This window comes from Lissotriton vulgaris, chromosome 3_1 (assembly GCF_964263255.1).
Source record: "Lissotriton vulgaris chromosome 3_1, aLisVul1.2, whole genome shotgun sequence".
In the NCBI taxonomy this organism is placed as follows: Eukaryota; Metazoa; Chordata; class Amphibia; order Caudata; family Salamandridae; genus Lissotriton; species Lissotriton vulgaris.
In genome coordinates this window covers 1,415,460,429-1,415,481,029 of record NC_141689.1, presented here as the reverse complement: position 1 = coordinate 1,415,481,029, position 20,601 = coordinate 1,415,460,429, and the positions used below count along the sequence as shown (strand labels likewise).

Sequence of the window (20,601 nt, the reverse complement as noted above, 5' to 3'; positions counted from 1 at the left end):
TGCACACAAACATGTCCTTAGGGCATGTGTGTGTGCAAGATGTACCCATATGCAGATTTCAGGGGTGCAACAGGATGTCCTTTTGACACCCTGGCACCCTTGAAATTGCTATCTCAATTTGCGATTCTCTAATTGAGAATCGCAAATTGAGATTGTCTTCCCATTCATGAATGGGGAGGTATTCCTTAATTGCGACTCGCAATTTGCGAGTCGCGATTAAGGAATTTTAAGAAATCGCTATTTTTAAAGCGAGTTCTTCATGCATTGCATTTTGCTATTCCTTATTAGCGAATCCTTATTTTTCGCTAATAAGGAATCGCAAAATGGATGTTTGATGAATCTATGGGCAGGTTTGAGTCTCGGCGTCAGCTCAATAGCCAATGATTCTGGGCAAATCACTTAATCTCCCTGTAAATAAATGTGTCCTTAACTGGTGCTCATGGAAAAGCCGATGTTGATGATTAAGTGCAGGTGCTGAGCACTGGAAACCACCAGCTCAAACTGAGCATTGCTTATCAGACTCTATTCATGAACATTGCAGCAGCAACTTCATGCTATGTTGTCTCTAACAACACATATGGCCATGCTCTATATTCATGTTCTAATATACTCGATGGCACCAAAGAGCAGTGACTAAAAAGTTCTAAAAAAGTGAGGAAATGAAACTTCTCTAATGGTCTTATTTGTTTTTTATTATTCAAGAAAAACGACATGCCTTTCCTTCTAAAAGTTGCTTAAAGGGAATGTTTTTAATGTATCATAACACCAACATTGACTTCCACAAAGATTATACATTCATTTAAAATTATATTTCGATATAAAAAATATTTCAGGCTGACATAGGAAACTTTATAGCATTTCTAAATACTGTTATAATATTATTCACAAAAAATCAACTCCATTCTATGATGCCAAACTAAGCAGGTTTGAGGTATTTAGCATTGTCTCCAAATAAAGCTCCATTTCATTGAGGCTAATAGGCCTTTAACACCTAAAGATAACTGTGAGTTAATGGAAATTGGTCAGTGGGTCTCAAGAGGTCTGGCATTGATGCCTTTTGCAGAGGGCACATTTTACCTACCCTCCATGATGGTGAGAGGATCTTCCACTTTGGGCCGCAGAATATTGGGACCAAACACCGTTGCCAAATTCTGAACGCTCATTTTATTCACACCAGAATAGGACTGGACTTCATCTAGGAACCTGAATTAAAATGAAAATAATATGCAGTTGGTTAGAAAAAAACGAGCGTTTTGGCGAAAAACGCACAAAGGATTTCATTAACAGACATAGGATATTTAAGGTGCTGTCCTAATTGTATGAAATATTTTGTTATTGATATCCTACTTTTCAGCACTTGCATGACAGTGTCATATTTTTTTATATTAGTCTGGTGCTAAGTAAAGAACACTGCATGGAAATATCACATCACTGATGAGTTCTGTGACAGCTGAGATGTTCAAGGCTGTAGGTCTACTGCCTTTCTAAGGCCTTGGAACTCCCAGACATTTTGATAACCACATTGAATTATTTTATTTCCTGTATGATAAGGGACCCCTCCACTTTCTTATATACATTTTTTAGTTTCTCCTCCCTCGTTGTCCTTTTCTTTTTCAAATGCTTTTGTATTTCCTTTTTGGACGTGTTTTGTTAAGTAAATAGTTAGTGAGTTTACTCGCTCCACCCCTCGCCTTCTAACCTCCCATGGTTTCTCCTCTCTCCTGCCATCTTTTTCAAATGGGTTTATATGTCCTCCTATAGTGTAGCACTGCCACCCTCCCCATGACTGCTTCCCAAGGACTTGTTTAACACTCCTGGTTCATTGCCCTCCATTATTTGTCCTTCGCCTACTCTCTTCCCCTGTCTGTCAGAGTTTGTGAGGGGAGCTGGTGTGTTGGGAGGGAACAAACTCTTGCTAATTTGGAGTTGGCTGGTGTTTGCTTGTTCTCCCTGTTTTCATCAAAGTGAGAGCTCATGCGGGTGACCACAAAACATACTCTCTCAGAGTGTCTTAGCTAGCTTCAAACTCTGTTCTGCTATAAAAGTCATGGAATTTATAATATCATTATTCAAATTATTACAAGAGAGTAGTGATGTAGTATTCCTGATACAGGAGTGATGTGTTGCCTTTCACATGAAAATAAATTGTGGGAGTTTAAATAACACTGTATGCTTGTGGTAAGATTATATTAGTTTGAATGAGAATGTGGTGTGTATATAACTCAACTCTGGCTCTTGAAGGTTCACCCACAAGTTTGACATAAAAAGGCCTTCTTCAGGAGACACGAGATGCTACTTACTTATTTTTGATAAATGTAAGAGGGTGAAATTCTCAAGCAAAAACACATCATTACCTGTTACGAATCACATTGAAAACCATTTAGAACTTCTTTCCAGTGATCCCAACTACCACCCCTTTACCTCTGCAGGTTTACAGTTGCTTTTGATAAACCTTTGTACGTACCGACATATGTACTTCAGTAGATTGTAATTGACTGGTGGTATACTCTTCACTTGCTTTACAAATTCCTTTACTCCCTGCGGGAAAAAAGGTAATTCTTATTATTTCTTGAACATGACACTTACATGACAAGACCAATTTAAGGAACAAATTGTCAAATTCTCTCCGGTTACTTGGCAGGATGTGAATGAACTCAGCATTTCGATAAACAATGGAGCCCCATCCACAAAGATGTTGTACTGACTTCTGGAATTCAATAGTAAGCTGTGAGTACCACTAAAGTAAGTTGCACCCACGCATAGCAAAAGTTTCCAAATCAGGACCAGTACCTTGAAATAATTACGATTCTGATTGTAGATTTGATGGGAATGAACCAGCTCCATACATTAATTACAAAATAAACTCAGGTGTGTTTGTCACTGAGATCAGTATACTGAATATTGGAGGGATGTGCAGAGGGTTGGAGCCATCAGCATTACTAAAAACTATGGGGCTTGCATCGCTGGTGCGTCACTTTTTATATGGGAAAAAGTGAAGCATTGGCGTTGGCAGGGTCTTGTAAATAAGCCCTATTTCTAGACGAAAATTTTAAATCAAGGCAGAAAATGTCTGCAATGGGGGTTGCCTTTATTTACGACAGCCCCATTAGCAAGGAAAGAAGACACGAAAATTCAAATCATAATATGGACAGGGTTTTTCTAATTATGATCACAAAAAACCCAAGACGTTAGAGGTAGCATACAGCAATCAGTGCCTTTGTGATCGATATCCCAAATGAACTATGCATTCCACCAGCAGCTCGCATGAAAAGGCGCAGGTGGGTAGCACAATTTTCAAGATGAGTAACGATATCATCCTTTTGTTTATTGCAATGGTATTATCGAATGAAGCTCTTTATGGAATAAATCAGATCACATTGGACACAGTTTAGTTCTGAACTTTCGTGTGACGACCTACTGCATTCTGGGTGATGCAGTCTTGATATGCTTCCGCAAAACCTATTAAACTAACACACCCGAAAACAATGACTTGTTGTTGAATATTTCAGAACTGGAGACAGTGCCATAATGACATGGAGTGAGATGGTCAAACTGCTGAAAAGTACATAAATTATGAGATCAAACAGAAAGCTATAAATCTGGTGGCTCTATTAAAACAAAGTTGCATTTTCTTTGATGTTAATTTGAAAACCTTCATAATACGAAAAGGTTATGCATGTGTTGGAGGAATGTTTAAAAACTTTCAAAATCTGACCTTCAGATAACAATGGTTTTAAAATATGAGATATGTGGCCAGATTCATGGAAGCAGTCTTTTTTAATAAAATTTCGAATGAATTTTCAATCTCAAAAGTCATGTATCCTTTCGGAAAAAATATTCCTTTAAGTTGGCAAGGTGAGGCTTTGTTAGCGATGGATGAGAGGATGAGCAATAAGGTATTTTTTTTAAATTTTGTTTTGTTTTAGATAGCGCAAACTCGTCCTGATGGTATAAAAGCACTTTACATGAGCACCAGTTGCGTTCCAGACGGACACATTCATTTTGTTAGGCACGGGGAGATTGAGTGATTTGCCAAGAATCACAGGATGCTGAGCAAATGCCGAGGGTCGGACCCGGTTCCCCAGCTTCGAGGTTGACCACTCTAGCTGTTAAGCACATGTGATGGGTGACCATCCTTTGACTGCAGACCATGGAAGTCTCTAGGGGGAGCAGAAGATGTGGGTTTTAGATATCTTTTGAAATCCATGCTGTCTGGTTTCTGAAGTAGGAAAAACAAAAGGGAGTTCAAAAAGTGGAGCCTCACCTGGGCAGATATTTTCATCAACACGATTTACTTCATTTTCTGTTAAGACAACACTTTCAGAGTTGCCACCCTTGCCCCACCGGTCCTACCTAAGACTCATGCTAACATTGTTGCAGGGAGACCCATGTACGTCTATGTCCGGTTACAGTTTAAAACAAGCATTTGCAATGCCATTTGATAACTTTATTTCGGTCGAGAGACCATAAAAGTGCAATAAAATATGTACAAGCACAGTAATAAAACCACAAATACAATTCAGTTAAAAAGAGAATGCAATAGGTCTTCCATTTGCAAAGTTTTAAGCTATTGGCATTGTAAATGACAATGCCTTTTATTTATCTGTTTTTAAAATCAACACATAGATAAAAGCTTTGTCATTTACAATGCCAGTAGCTGAAAGTTTCGCAAATGTGAGACCTATTGCATTGCAAATGTTTGCGAAGCCCCTGTTGTGATGTATGAAAAGCCAGAGTCGGGGTGGGAATGCTGATGAAAAGAACGGGCGCGTGCGCCGAGAATGCTGTAATGCCTCATGAAAAGCCGGCAATTCAGTGCCAGAGGTGGCAGTAACAGTCCGCAACTTTACCATTATGACCAAAACACCATCCTACTGCATGTTATCAGCACACACGTTGTACAACCTGGGGCCATTGCCAGGCAGTGGAGCAAGCGCCTTTCACAGACTGCACAGCTCAGTTCTGTCTGTCGCTCTCTAAGCACTCACTCTTTAGTCTGTTCAGTCACAAAAAATATGTTTTGGCATTCTTCCCCCTGCAAAAAGCGCATCTGGGTTGCAAAGAATTTAGTGACGCGTTCAGGAGAAGCATATATAAATTGCAGCTGGCGTTAGAGCTGCCATTTTGTTTGAAGAAGGCTGCGCATTCTGTTATTGCTTGCAAACACACTTCCCTTGCAGGTGATGCGGGTCCAGCATTGCATTACATCACCAGAGGGGTGGCCAGCAATGTCCTGTCGCCAGGATGACTGAGCCCCCCAGGAATGTATTATCACAGAGCACTGAGAATGAGCCAGTGCATTTTTTTGCTCGAAGGGATCCTGGGGAGTGGGGGTAAGAGTCAGGGGACCGATAACTCTGCATGAACCATGTAAGAAATGTTTATAGGGAAATGGTTCAGGTCAGAATCCTGCTGTTTCCCAAAACCGCGTGTCTGCCACTTGTTTATATATGCATCGCACTTTCACCTTAAGTGAAAGCGCAATGGATATATAAACAAGCGTGACTGGGAGAGATGCCGAGCACGAGCGTGCGCGAGCGAAGAAATCTCCAGTCCAGGTGGGCGGGGCCCAATACCGACAGGTCGGACACTAAGCCGGCTTCCTGAGAAGCCGGACATGAAAGTGACAACAATACATCTTGCCAAGGTGAAGCAGCGATTGCACGCTGTAACGCGGGCAAGACCTAAAAAGTGGGTCAATCGTATCACACGGAGCGGTGCCAAGCTTTGCTTAGAAAGAGGAGTGGAAATTCTCTGCAGATCTAATTTACGACAGCGTTAACATGTGACACGAATGAGAGATAGAAGTTGAAGATGAATTTCTAAGCTGCGTCCCTTCAGGCTGGAAGGGAGTAAAGCATGTAATGACAATAGCCACTTCAAAGGGAAAGTGAAAAGACTATGGAAGGATCTACTGTGTCTAGACTAAGGACCACATCTTAGAAAGGCCTACAAACAGAAAGTATAATTGCATGTATCGTTGTACATGATCCAAGTGGTACCTGCTAGTCATACCACTGCAGTAAGAGATCAAAATTTCTGTGACACAGTGTCCATTTTTTTCCAAGAAAAGGTTACAAATATCTACGATCAACTTAATGTAGGTAGCACTGCTACCCAATCAGATTGCCAACCTCCAACCAAAGCATCATTTCAAGCAAGTTATTCCTCTTTTAAGCCCCCTTCGATAGAACAACCACTAAGTTAATTCCATTAATCAAATCGGGTGCCCTGCAAGACCCCTGTCTTCCTAAAATAATGCCCATGATCCCCGTTCAGGTGGCACAAATCATATTTGCGGAGGGAATCTTCCCTTCACAGTGGAAACTGGCCTCTGTCCAGCCCCAGCTAAAAAAAAGGACAGCCTAAATGCACTGGACCCTAACAATTATCTCCCTGTATCAAAGCTCCCCTTCGCTGCCAAAGTGGCAGAGAAAGTGTTGAATGTACAACTTTCTGAATATTTAGAAGAAAACGCTCTTCTAGATGATACACAGCACCAGTTCAGGAAAAGCGGAGTACAGAATCCACCTTGATAATAGCCACGGAAGAAATCAGAGAAAAGTTAAATAAGAGGTGGGGCGACAGCCCTGACCCTGCTGGACATCTCTGGGGCATTCGATACAGTCAACCATGAGAGTCTGGTTGCCCATATGCAGAAACCTAGAAATCTGGGATACTGCCCTAGATCTCCTTCAATCCATCCTCACCAACCGACAACAAAAGTTGTTGATGGGCAACATCTCATCAAGGACTTTCTCCCTGCCATGCTTAGTCCCTCAGGGCTCGGCCTTGAGCACTACACTCTTCAATCTTTATATGACACCGCTGGCAACACTCATCAAGAACTCTGGTTTCTCCCTTGCATCGTACGCTGATGACACTCAAATTGTGGTGTCATTAACAAAACCAGAAACAGACTCAAACTTGGCATTTAAGACCTGCATGAGTAAAGTTAGCAACTGGATGGACAATAGTTGTCTGAAACTGAAAGCTACAAAGACTGAGGTCATCATTTTTGGCAACAAACCTTCTTTCTGGATGCTGGCCTGGTGGCTGCCTGAGTTGGGCCCACTCCCGGAATCCACATACAAAGTAAAAAATCTCAGCTTTGTTCTAGATAACAAACTGAAGCGGAAAGATCAGGTGAACAGAATTACAGCCACCTCCTTTAGTTCCCTGAGGCTGGTAAAAAAGATCAAAAAATGTCTACCCCCGGAACTCTTAAAAACTGTGATCATCGCCCTGATTCTTACAGGATTGACTATTGTAATAGTCTTTGCCTTAACTTTGCAAAAGGTCCCCTGTAAAGGCTCCAGACTTTGCAAAATGCAGCTGCACGTTTCCCATTCAAAATTCCAACATATGAATCTGCTAGAGAAGCCATTAGGAAACTCCACTGGCTACCCATTAGACAGCGCTGCTGGTTCAAATCCTTATGCCAGACCTATAAAGCATTGCATGGCCAGGAAGCTCTACGCTTCAAGGAGAAGATTAGTTGGTATACCCCAGGAAGGACTCTTTACTCTGGCTCTGCCATGAACCTGATGGATCCCCTCATGTAAGAGGACCATTTGGGGTGGCAAGAGCTTTTTCAGGACCACTGCAGTGCTCTGGATCAGCCTACCATTGACATTAAAAGCTGCGCCCTCCTTACTCTCCTTCAGAAAGGCTTTAAAAATGTGGCTTTTCTCGCAAGACTAGCAGACACCAAGTCCCAGCAAGTAGCCCCTTTTTTTACAAATGATATGCACCTATAATCGCCTCTGATAGCGCCAAGATGCCCTCGGGCATTAGTTTGTGTTTTACAAATCACATTTACATTACATTGCATTACATCCAGGCAGTTCCTGAATGGTTGGCAACCTTTATCATCCTCTTGTCATTTAAATTGGATTTGCATTCCAACGTAAAACATATTGTTGCCAGATTGGTAGATGCTAAGCAGTAATATCATAGCAGGACCATTTATTAGATGGATAGTATTGTGACAGATATGAGCTTTGAGGCACCTTCCATTCAATTATAGTGAAGAATGACATGTTTTACAAGAGATTCGCCTGGAGGGTATGAGAGAACAGAAATGATTGGAACCACTTCAGGACAACTCATTCTATGTTCGTTGGGTGTAGGGCTTAAGAAGGCAGAGTGTTTTTAGTGTGTCGAATTCTTGAGTCTGAGTGATTTCTTATCGTATGTGGCCCTTGTCCATGGATTGAAGTGATCATCCCTGATGCTTATGATCCAGGATTGACCAGCACTCTACAGGTGAAATCCCGACTGATTGGCACTTTGGAATCTGTTCATTTCCAGGTGGGAGGAGTGATGGGTAGGGGCCACAGATTTAAACAGCTTTGAGATGAAAAGGCACCTTGCTAAGGGGCTAGAGATGGCAAGAATCTCTGGGTCTGCACTGGGTGAGCCTGCAGGCTTCCAGAGAAAACACATTTCAGAGGCGATTTGTTTAAAGCAAATGTGCTGACAGTTGCAAGGATGAGCAAAGCCATCCTGCTCAACCTAATGCTATACACACAGGCTGGAGGTGAAGATCCAGAGGATTAAATTCTTAAGCCAAGTTGAGAAGAGCTAAGATCACAGCAAACCTTTTGCTAGAGGTTTGCAATAGGTCCACAGCACTCCTAAAGCTCCTGATTCTAATGTCCTTGAATAGAAACCAGGTAGCACCAAAGCCAGATGTTAAATAACTGCACTGGTGCCCCACAGATTAACCCTGAAAGCAAAACGCGGGACACCTGCCAGCCCGCCTTCATCTTGTGACACGCTCTCCATGCATCTGAACGCAAGTATGAACCCCTCAGTATCAACAGTGGTGGTTCCTCCGCTTTGGGCCCAGTTGTAGCCGTAAATACTATTGTACTGGCACTTGGTTTTGCCCATAGAAACGTAGTCCTACGAGGAACCTGATACAATTATAACAACAACTTCAGCAGCAACACAAGGCCATCAGATGAGGCAGTAACCGCACTGAACGTGTGCTAGGTCATGTTCATTTTGGGCATGCACTTCAATTTTTAGAGGAATTTCAGCAACTTTTCCTGCAATTACACCAGGCAAATTCCAGGATTGTAAGACATTCCTTATTCATCAAAGCATGTACCATTCTTCATAGTGTGACTCCTAAGCAAAGTATCTAAAACTGAATTGTACTGAAAACACAACAGAAAATGTGAAACGTCAAGAAATTAGTTCTTAAGACATCCCCCACATTACAATCCTACCAAATATGTCGCCAACGTGCATTTACACCGACTCACAGTTTCCTCTTCCTTGCTGAGCAGTTGAGCACAGGAAAGAAAATCTTCATATTTCGCAAACGGGATGACTGGTTCTGGCAGTTCTCGGAGATACAGCTTGAGTAGGGATGCCACAGTATGGACATCTGTGTTACTGAAATGAATACATAAATAAAATATACAAATAAATACAATACATAAATAAATAAGTAATTAAATGCTTATGTTAACCCAACAATCATGCACATTGAGTCTGACCATGCTTTACATCAGGTATACATTTTTCATATAGTTTGGCACAAAACTACAGTGGTATTTTGGATTACACAGCACTATAGCATCTGATTTAGAGCAGAGATGCCCTTCTGAAAAAGCGTCAATCTTTACTGCAGTGAGGAAAGTGTCTTTCTTTGCGGATCTGTAAAACAAAATTTCCTGGCAGATGTTGCCAGCATGGTTGGGGGAGGGCAGTGATTAAGGTCAATTCAAGGATTAGTGGCACCGTGGATAAAATGCAATATTGTGTGTGGCTCTACCCCACACCCCACTGAGGTAAAGGACAGTAACTGAAGATCCTGTTATGTTCCTGGATGAGGCACGCCCCCGACGCCAGGAGCGTGCGGCGTTAAAGTCATGTGACTCCCTAGAATAAAGAGAGGTCTCGCACGCACGTACGCATTCAGATGTGCGCAGACCGAGCCACCAAGTTATTCCTAATGTCCGACTCAGTTATTTCTAGGGCCACGTGTCAGGCCTAGTTAGACTCAGATGCCCCGGAGTGTAGGTCCCAAATTGCTACCCCTAGGGCAGTCACTCCCACACAGAAGAACACAACAATTGGCGACGAGGGTGGTTGCCGACTCCTCGCTCGGGGTGTGTGTGTGCCCACTTTCTCGTGAGGTGGCTGCGAGCCTAGCCTGTGGCTCGTGGTAATCGTGCCTTGCGGTGTCGCACGCCCCCGCACGGTGCGCCTGGAGAGACGACTTCCACCCCTGGGAAATCACAGGTGAGCCTTGCTGCCCAGCGTCGGCCTGCAGCGCACAGTGGCACGATTGGCCGTGTGCCGAACTACTCCCGCAGGGGATCTCCACCCAGCGCCACACCGGGCCCTTTGGCACGTGCGTGAAGCGCGCTTCGGTCCGCCTGGCCCGCCGATCAGGGAGGCGCCCGGCGTCGTCTAGCAACTCGGGTGGACGCGGCACCTGCCGGTCCCGCGGCTGGCCCATCTCGCCCGTGGTAAGTGCGCCGGTCGCACGCGCCTTCCCGGACTCACTGAGGTGTCCTCGGCGGCCACGATCCGACCTAATCGCGGGTGCCACCATCCCCGCGCACGGAGAAGGTCCTCAGCCAACTCCTTCACGCACCGGCTCCGGTGCCGCCCCGGCCAGTCGGAGGCCTGATCAAGCGCGTCCCGGGCGATGGCTACCATTCCGCCCATTGAACCGTTTGTGGTGGAGGGTGCGCCCTCGACTCTCGCCCCGAAATGGAAGGAATGGGTGGACAGGCTCCTAGTCTTCTTAGAAGCCACGAAAGTCCACAAGGAACAGAAGCGAGCCATGGTGCTTCACCTAGGTGGCAAAGACATTCACTCCATTGCTCGGACACTCACAGAGGCAACCCCCAAGACTCATCACACCCTGATCAATGCCCTAAATGCACACTTTGAACCCATGGCAAATCAGGATTATGAACGTTTTGTATTCCGACAAGCACGGCAACTGCCGGAAGAATCGCTGGACACATACCACACCAGACTCAAAAAGCTGGCGCTAACATGTGGGTTCCAAGACATAACGGAGGAAATCAGGGGACAAATCATACAGGGCTGCGGCTCTGCCAAGCTGAGAGAAAGAATACTAGAAGAGTCGGGAAATCCGGTGGCCAACATCATCACTCTCGGCCGCACGAAGGAGCTCTCCAAAGCCAGGGCAGCGCACATGGAAGCCGCACTGCAAGCCACGGGTAAGGTGGAACCTCTTAACAAGCTGCAAGTCCAAACACCCTCCAAGTGGCATAAAAAAACAGCACCCACCCAGGGTGGGCATCTGGACACTCGTGCGGATACTGCGGAGGCCCGCGCCACCCGGCGCCGGAATGTCCAGCACGGAGAAAACGATGTTCCGGATGTGGCAATATGAACCATTTTGAGAAAGTATGCCGATCAAAGAGGTTCCGCAAACCCCGCCAGGCCATACAGACCGTCACGGAAGGGGATCCAAGCCATAGTGACATGGATGATGACGAGGAGGAGGAGCGGTCCGTGCACAAAGTGCACATGATCGGCACCGCCACTCGTCGCACCAGAACACTGCCTCAATGCTCAATCCAGGTGGCGGACCAGGACATAATGGCGGTAGTGGACACGGGAGCGTCCATAAATCTCATGAGCGCCTCACTATACAGAAACATGACCCAGCCTCCGGCCCTGAGCCCCACTCCCATCACTGTCTTTACATATGGACAAGACATTCCCCTCAGGATCCGGGGAAAGTTTCGAGTGGCAGTCCGCCATGGGGACAAAGTCATCAGAGCAAACATCTTTGTATCGGAAGAAGGACAAGGCATGCTACTAAGCTGCAGAACGGCCGAAGACCTAGGCATAGTCACTTTCGCCTTTGGAGTCCACGAAGAATCAGTACAACAACTACTCATGGACTTTCCGGACCTTTTTGAGGGCATCGGACGTTTCAAGGGCCGTGAGATACATCTACACGTAGACCCCACTGTGCAGCCAGTAGCCCTGCGACACCGTCGCATTGCATTCCACCTTCGACCGCTAGTGGAAGAGGAACTCCACAAACTGGAAGCGGCTGGCATCATCGAGAAGGTCTCTGGCCCCACCCCCTGGGTGTCGCCCATCGTAGTCACCCGGAAACCGAAACAGCCCGGGGCGGTCAGGATCTACGTGGATATGCGCCTCCCCAATGCAGCCATCAAGCGGGAGCGTCACATCACCCCCACAATTGATGATCTCATCGGGGAAATGGCTGGGGCCTGCTGGTTCTCAAAGCTAGACCTACGATCGGGATACCACCAGCTGGTGTTAGACAAAGAGTCACGAAACATTACTACTTTCTCCACACACATTGGGCTTCGCAGGTACACCTGGCTCAGCTTCGGGGTTTCCAGTGCAGCGGAGGTGTTCCAAAACGTCATCCAGGAACTGATCGCTGACATACCTGGGGTGATAAATGTCAGCGACGACATAATGGTACACGCCCGCACCATCACAGAACATAATCACCGCCTGTCGCAAGTATTTCGCAGGCTCCGAAATGCAGGGCTGACACTTCATCAGGAAAAGTGCGAATTCCTAAGAACCAAAATAGGGTTCTTCGGATATGTCTTCTCGGCCGATGGTGTTCACCCGGATCCCGACAAAGTAAAGGACATCAAAGATGCACCACCACCCACGACAGTCACAGAGGTCAGGAGCTTTCTTGGCATGGTGAACTATTGCGGCCGATTCATCAAAGATCTGGCCAACCTAACTCTTCCACTGCGTGACCTCACCAAGGACTCTACCCCGTGGGCCTGGGGACCGGAGCAGGAGAAAGCCTTCCAAGACATCAAGGCCTCCCTCTCCAGCAACACCACGCTGGCGTTCTTTGACCCTCGAAATGTCACCCTCATAGCGGTGGATGCCGGACCGGCGGGGCTAGGAGCCGTCCTGATGCAAAGGCCGAGGGATGAAATTGATTGGACTCCAGTTGCCTTTGCAAGTAGATCTCTTACTGACACAGAACAGAGGTACTCACAAATTGAGAAGGAAGCTATTGCAATACACTGGGGGTGCCGGCATTTCCACCTATATGTCTACGGCAAGCGGTTCACAGTGGTCACTGACCATAAACCGCTCGTGGCCCTGTTCTCAGGGACCTCATCAAAGCCGCCCCCGCGCATCGAAAAGTGGCTGCTGCAACTGCAGGAATATAACTGCAACATCGAGTACCAGCCTGGGGCAAAGAACCCGGCAGACTATCTCTCGCGCCATCCCAGGCCAGCCACCCTAGAGGAAATGGATGAGGCCGAAGAGACGGAGGCGTATGTGAAATGGGTAGTCGCGCGGTCATGCCCGCGTCCCCTCTCCCTAGAAGACGTTGTGACCGCCACAGCACAAGACGCCTGTCTACAGAGGGCCAAGGAGATCCTCCGAACGGCGAACTGGCACAAAGCCAAGGAGAGTTGGAAGGTACTCACCCCTGAGGCTCAAAGGATCATGGAGAGTCTGCACCATGTCAGGGAAGAACTCAATGAGGACGATGCAGGGTGTCTGTTACGAGGGCATCGCCTGGTAATACCCACAGCCCTTACTGATCAGGTAATACAACTGGCACACGTGGGCCACCAGGGGATGGTCAAGACCAAAGCCCGGTTACGGACAAAAGTATGGTTCCCCCTCATGGACGACATGGTAGAGAAAATAGTGAGGTCATGCACTGCCTGTCAAGTCACAGGGGATGCTCCTCGGGAAGCCCCGATCATAGTGGAGCCCCGACCCCAAAGACCGTGGGAGAGGGTCAGCATGGACTTTGGCAGCCTCCCAGATGGAAGACACACGCTGGTGATGATCGACAACCACTCCAAATACCCGGAAGTAGAGATAGTAGCAAGCACAAGTGCTGAATGTGTGATCCCTAAGATGGAGAAAATCGTTGCCACTCATGGGGCTATGCGGGAGCTCCGCCCAGACAATGGACCCCCATTTCAAGGGCAAGACCTGGCCACCTATCTATCATCTCTCGGAACCCGCCACAGACGCATAACACCCTGCTGGCCTCAAGCCAATGGAGAGGCCGAGAGGTTTATGAGGACCCTGAACAAAGTAATTTGCATCGCCCATGATAAAGGACAGTCAGTGGAGATGGCCATCTTCACATTTCTCAGAAGCTATCGACAGACCCCACACTCCACTACGGGGATAGTCCGGCCCATCTCCTCATGGGACGGGTGGTGACCGACTCCATTCCTCATCACCCCCAGTGGTCACCCAAGGAGGCAAATGAGGAGGTCATCGCAAAGAAAAGAAAGACCATGTTCGCCAAGATCAGCCAGAAAAGAAGGGCGGTGGTGACCCGGTTCAACCGAGGAGATGTGGTGCTTCTTCGCAACAGGGTAACAAGCGGCAAGTTTAGGCTCAACTATGAGAAAGGGCCGTGGCGAGTGATTGGAGTAAAAGGTACCCGCCTCACTGTGGTTCGAGGACGAGAGACAGTAACTCGCAACATATCTCATTTCAAACACTTCCATCCAGAGACCACAGAATCACGCCCTCTGCGGAGTGTCGACAGAACTGAAACTGCAACTAATCCACCATGCTCAGAACTAACACCCAGCCACGAGGTCACACAAAGTAGCAATCTGAGAGCTGAGAGCGAACAGGTGGGAGGAGATTCTGAGGCCCTCGAGGAGGTGCCAGATCCGGATGGGGCCGACAGAGAGGCGCCAGGAACAGTCCCAGGCGCCGGAACAGAAATGCTGAGCCAAAGAGGATTGCAACACCGGCTGAGAAACAACCCCACCCCCTCCTGCCGGCTACGCGACTATTTCACGTAAGACTGTTCCAAGCAATGTTCATGTGAATGCAGTGCCTATGAGCCGGTGTTATGATGTCGCAGTGATGCGTGGAAGTTGAAGGCATCTATATAGAGACATTAGATAAGACTGTTTGAGGACATTGTTGATGTTGGTTGCTATGTTTGTTTTTCCTTGTTTTAGGAGGAATGTTATGTTCCTGGATGAGGCACCCCCCGATGCCAGGAGCGTGCGGCGTTAAAGTCATGTGACTCCCTATAATAAAGAGAGGTCTCGCACGCACGTACGCATTCAGATGCGCGCAGACCGAGCCACCAAGTTATTCCTAGTGTCCGACTCAGTTATTTCTAGGGCCACGTGTCAGGCCTAGTTAGACTCAGATGCCCCGGAGTGTAGGTCCCAGATTGCTACCCCTAGGGCAGTCACTCCCACACAGAAGAACACAACAGATCCCAGCTGCAGCAAAGGGCACTTTGCTGCAACCCAGCTGGCATCCTAGAAATGTGACATTGTCTGGCCCCTAGTGAGGCTCAGTGGGGACATAAGTACTCACGGTGAGCGGATGCACTTAGAACCATGTTAAAAAGGACCATGAAGTGTGTAGGTGAATGGAGACACTGATTGTAAGTTTAGACATTTAGTAACAATGGTGAGTCGGGCAGTACTCTGATGGCGATTGCCATTTAGGTAAGGATGGACACTGTGGGTTTGTAGAATTGCTGTTCACTGTGCACACAGATTGTGAAAGGTCTTCAATGAGAAGGTTGGAAGTTGAAAATGGCGGGTTACGTTGTTGGCTATTAAAGATTTGGTAGTGTGGAGGACATTTACACTAACAATGTTTTGGGGACATGAAGCTACTGGTGATCAGGGATGCTCACACTTAGGATATACAGGATCCCTGACACTGATAGGAAAAGAAAAGCCTCTCACTGATGGTGATTGGACAGCTTCCATTGATGCAACTGTGGCCAGTTATTGTCACTGGTGAACTCAGGCCTGGGCCCAGAGTCCCAATCATCAGAGGGGAGCAAAGCAATGTCTGCATTAAGGTCATGAAACCATCAGCCGACCCCCTCCCCCCATCCCGCTGCCTCATTTTATTCACCGACAGCATTGGTACCATGATCTCTTTCCGCACAGGGCGTTATCTGAGCATGGACCATGTCTGCTGGTATTGATAGTGAATTGAGGCGCTGGAGACGATGTTGAGCAGGGATACTCAGAAGGATGGTGATGTAGGCGTTACTGTTGAATCAGTTCCTGGTGAAGCGGGACACCAGCACTAAGAATGAGTGATGGTACTTGCACTGATAGTGAGGGAGAGGCTTGCATTGATGGGAACCTGTCTGCCACTATAGATTAGGGTACTGAGGGCTCAATGAGTTCACCACTTAGTGGATGACAGCACTACCACTAGCTTTGGGCTCATGAGTAAGTGCACACAAAGGAATGGTGAACCGACGTACAGTAACAAATAGTAGAAACCATTTTTTACTCTATTTGGAAAACTAATTTGAACTTGTAAGAGCATACTGCCCTTGTTCATACATTTTCCATAATAAATGTGCATATTTTTCTATATTCTTTCATGAAATCATCAAACATTTGCTATGATAACGATGTTTGTGTGATGTTGTTTTAAATAGAGAAGTAAAGATGCCATATACCGGTCATTACTGGAGCTGTCTTTAAAAGTAGTGTTTGATAGTAAAATGCTGCTCGTGCATGTTACAAAAAATGAATGCATAGATAACGTATGGAGTAAATACATTTGTTTACTTATTTCAGTGGTGCTGTATTGGCAGACAGATCAGACTTCATCATTTATAGCTATGGCTACTACCATGTGAAGGTCTTCTATGTGTAACGCTCTATACAGTGGGGGCTGCTCGGATAAAGGATGTTGAATGCCTTGGAAGTAGTGGCTGTAGTGGGTTCGTTTCTATCATGATCGATAAGGTTTGTGTACGTTAACATCTGGTCTTCTCTATATGTGTATTGCTCCGACCTAAGACCCACAGGATTTTGAGCAGGTCATTGTCCGGTGGGTGACCGCAGGCCTTTTCCATATCTATGAATGCTCTTGTTATTATAAGTCTTGGCCTTTTATTCATCAAGCCAGTGCTTCCTGCAACTATGGGGGAAACTCAAAAAGACCTTTAAGGCTGTAAACATACACTTATGACTGACAATGCCTATATTTACTCCTTGCAGGAATTCACAAACAACCCCTGGTAGGCGCAGTGGGTTTACTATTGCAGATTTCTCTGCCACGAGTGCAGGAAACAGTGCTGTGTAGTAAAGCTCATGCAGGGTTGGGAAGCGGAAGCCTTGTAGGATGGGGAACACCCACACACGTGCATGTTTGAGCCCATTCCCAAACTGGGATAGGTGAGAGGTGTCCTCCAACCAAAGGCTGGGGAAACTTCCTTCCTATGTTCGGAAATTGAACGGATCAACTTCAGTTTAGGCCGGGATTCTAGGAAGAGCTTTTTCCAGGGGCAAAAAGGTTTTCCCTCTGGAGGAAAATAAAAGCAAGGGACTTGCATTTGCATAGCAGGAACCATTCCACGTGGGCGTGGTTCTATGCTGTGTATAATTAAGCACAGTGAGAATAGGAATCCAGGTTAATCTATCACCTAATATTCCAAGTAATGCGCCTGGCGCGGCTTTCCGGGTGTATTACTGAGAATGTGCGTTAATGTCAATAACTGGTAAATCCGCACCTGCATGTAGGATATTTCTACCAGTGTCGATAAACAACTTTTTGGTGAATTGGTCTCACTGTTTTTTTCTGTCCTCAAATGTATGAAATGCTGGTTCCCAGTTCTGATTATTTCTTGGAAATGATTATGATTATGCACTAGGGTTTAGTCATTTCAGGACTTTCTTTATTGTATGAACTACTTGCAATGATCACTGCAAGGGGTGTTGCCATGCAAATTTTTCATCAGCTACTATGAGCTTCCATTGCTTCCACAACAGTGCACGTTGTTGCTAATTGCTTAAGACTGTGAATTATCTCACACTGATTTTATGTCTTATTTTTAGCTAATGAAATTCATGGCAGATTTCATGCTTTGATAGCCACATCTGTGTGTGCTGCTACCATAGCCTTTTTTTTATATCTCATGTACTCTCTTTTACGTCTTTCATGACATTTATTGTCACGACTGTAGACGCCACCATCTTTTGTATGTCGGAGCCCTCCCCTCTAAACTTATTTGCTACACTTGTTTTTGTTGGTCAACACAACAGAAGGCGGGACTGTTAAACTTTTTCCACAGTTAAAACTTTACCCCCTTTGGACGCCCCACATGTGGGGCTTCTTGGGAGGAGGACAACCAAGGCCGAGTGCAATAGAGATAGGGGAAGGCTAGAAACATGAAAAGACGTCAGTTCGGAAGAAAGTCAGAACATCTTACTATCCTGACAATCCTAGTTGTTACTGGAGAAGGACTGGTAATGTGCCGAAATTGACTCAACTTGACTCTGCCTCCCTCTTCAGACAAGTGTTCCTTCCCTTGATCTACATAAATGTTTCTTGTCCCTTTATGGTGCTGCTTTCGGAGGGTTTAATATGAAATGAGCATGGCATGGATTTGCTTTACACTAATCGGGTGCGATAAACAGCATTTTCTGCACCTGCCAAGACTGAAATGTCCCATTAGTCAATGGCAACGCCATTCTTCTTACACCCTTTACGAAATGTCTTCCACGCTGACCATTACAGAGAATCTATGAGGATCCAAAGCTGTGAGATGTTAGGCAGAGCCAATGCTGCTAATAGTTTACTATTTTCGTTTCTTAAAGTGCAAAAAAATGCAGAGGCCTAAAGTTTTTCTTATGAGCCCGCCTCTGATGCTACAGAATTCCGGTGTTAACGCCGATCAAATCACCTCAACCCTCTTTCTTACACCACCCTACACTTACTGTCTCTTTAGCTTTTTCTTGCAAGTTCTTTTCTATCCATGTTTTCTGCTTTGATCGATGTTTTCTCTTTTCCCTTCTGTGTATCATTTCTACTTTTCTCAATTTTGCTCTGGGTCACAGTCTGATAAAAACCAATAAATCCTGGTCCACAAAAATGAGTGTTGGTGCTTAACACCTGCAGCCGCCTTCATAAACTAAGGACTCACTAATGTGCGCACTAGTGAGCAAAACGCTGTCGCTTTGTAATCTAAACGTGAATAAGCTATACGAGCTTGTTACGGCGGCCATTTTCTCCATAGAGACGTAAACCCTACAATTCGTTTGTTTTCTGCCTTGTTTTTCTCCCATATCAAAACATTTGATTTGCTATTATTGTTAGCACATTTCAGTGCCATATCCAGTGTGTCATGGATCCTAGTCCAAGGAAGGAAAAGGGTCCACTGACTGCTGTCTGAACTATTAAATAAGACAATAATCAGGGTTCTGTGAGTCCATCACGACTCTGGGATTCTGTGCCACTGCACCTGGTGTGTCATGAAATCAACGCTCCAGCCATAATTCTACAGAAAATAACTACACATTTATTTTTTGAACGCTTTTACGTTAGCCATGGACAAGTTCTAACTTCAGACTATTTTACACAAATTGCTGAAAACCACAAGGGGAGGAGCAGCCTGGAACCCTGCACAACAATGTAAATGTGCTGTAGATAGAAAGGATATGAAAGATGGGTGTTAGAACGAAAAGTATCACCGTCCAGCTACATGCCAGTGCACTGTTATAAATCTACATTGGAAAGTTTTGTTATGTGTAAAAAACTTCGAAAGCACAACTTTCAGGCAGACTAAATTACTATTCCGCGCCACAGAGGGGCGCCATTGCAAAGGAAATATGCTGTCAAAGGTCAGACATAGGATTCTGTTACAAAACATCACTGGGACAGATCTTGCGCTGCTGTCACAAATCATGCGCTTTACAGAAGGATGAAGAAGAGTTATCAGTTTATCATCCATTAAGCAGATTGTCAGGCAAGAATCCCCTTTCTCAATACCTATTAAACATATTCTCGTGTAATATGGTAGCTCAAAATTATAAAATATGTGTCTTGTAACATCATTCATAAAGGTCTGGCGTTCTTGCGTGCTAAATCGCCTCGCTGACACTTAATCCCTCACAGCCACATACATAGCACGCACCGGCATTCCGACAAAGCAATCACCCCTGCTCCATAAATACAGGAACACAGACAAATATACACAGACAGGCGCACAATTATGAGAAGATTATACGCACACACCAAAGGACACACGCACACACTGTCGACACACAGCCACACACAGGCACAAAGACAAAAACCAGTCTGGCATGTACACACGAGTACTGCTTTGAAATGTTGCCTAATTTCGGAACACTACATCCAGTAATATGAAACTATGCCTACCGACCCTATGGTCAATCAATCAGAAGAGGTTATATTCATTATTACCGAGGACACGTGATCCATGTTCCCACTGGAGGACTGTGTCTCCGGCAAACACAATTAACAGTAGACAATCCATTTTGTAGTGCAGATTTCCCCACGTTACTGGTATCAATCGCAGACGGACTTGTAATTGCAGAGGAGAGGTATAGCTAGTAGCAGGTGCGGTATTACCAGCTCATTTTTATTTGGCCATATGCAAGGAGGGTCTACAGCACACAGAGCAGTCACCCTTAAAACCATAGGGAACCTTGAAGCTTCTGGTACTCCGAAAATATTTGTTAAAGCGACCAAAATGAGCTAGAATGGGCAGCCCAAACTGAAGGCCTGAAGCGACCACTAAATTGACCATGAAGAAAGACTGAGTGTATCCTGGATTTCATAGTTGAGCCAGTG

General features: G+C 45.7%; 1 protein-coding gene across 3 annotated transcripts in view; it reads right to left on the bottom strand.

The window, feature by feature from the left end:
• Positions 1–20,601, bottom strand: part of ARHGAP24 (Rho GTPase activating protein 24) — a 1,593,044-nt gene that overhangs the window by 59,708 nt on the left and 1,512,735 nt on the right. For all 3 annotated transcript variants that reach the window (XM_086961877.1, XM_086961879.1, XM_086961878.1), the window contains 3 exons: positions 9,276–9,408; positions 2,465–2,538; positions 1,082–1,203 (listed from right to left, as the gene is read on the bottom strand). In XM_086961877.1, coding sequence (XP_086818003.1) covers positions 1,082–1,203; positions 2,465–2,538; positions 9,276–9,408 — 329 coding nt within the window. The remainder of the gene's footprint in view (positions 1–1,081; positions 1,204–2,464; positions 2,539–9,275; positions 9,409–20,601) is intronic.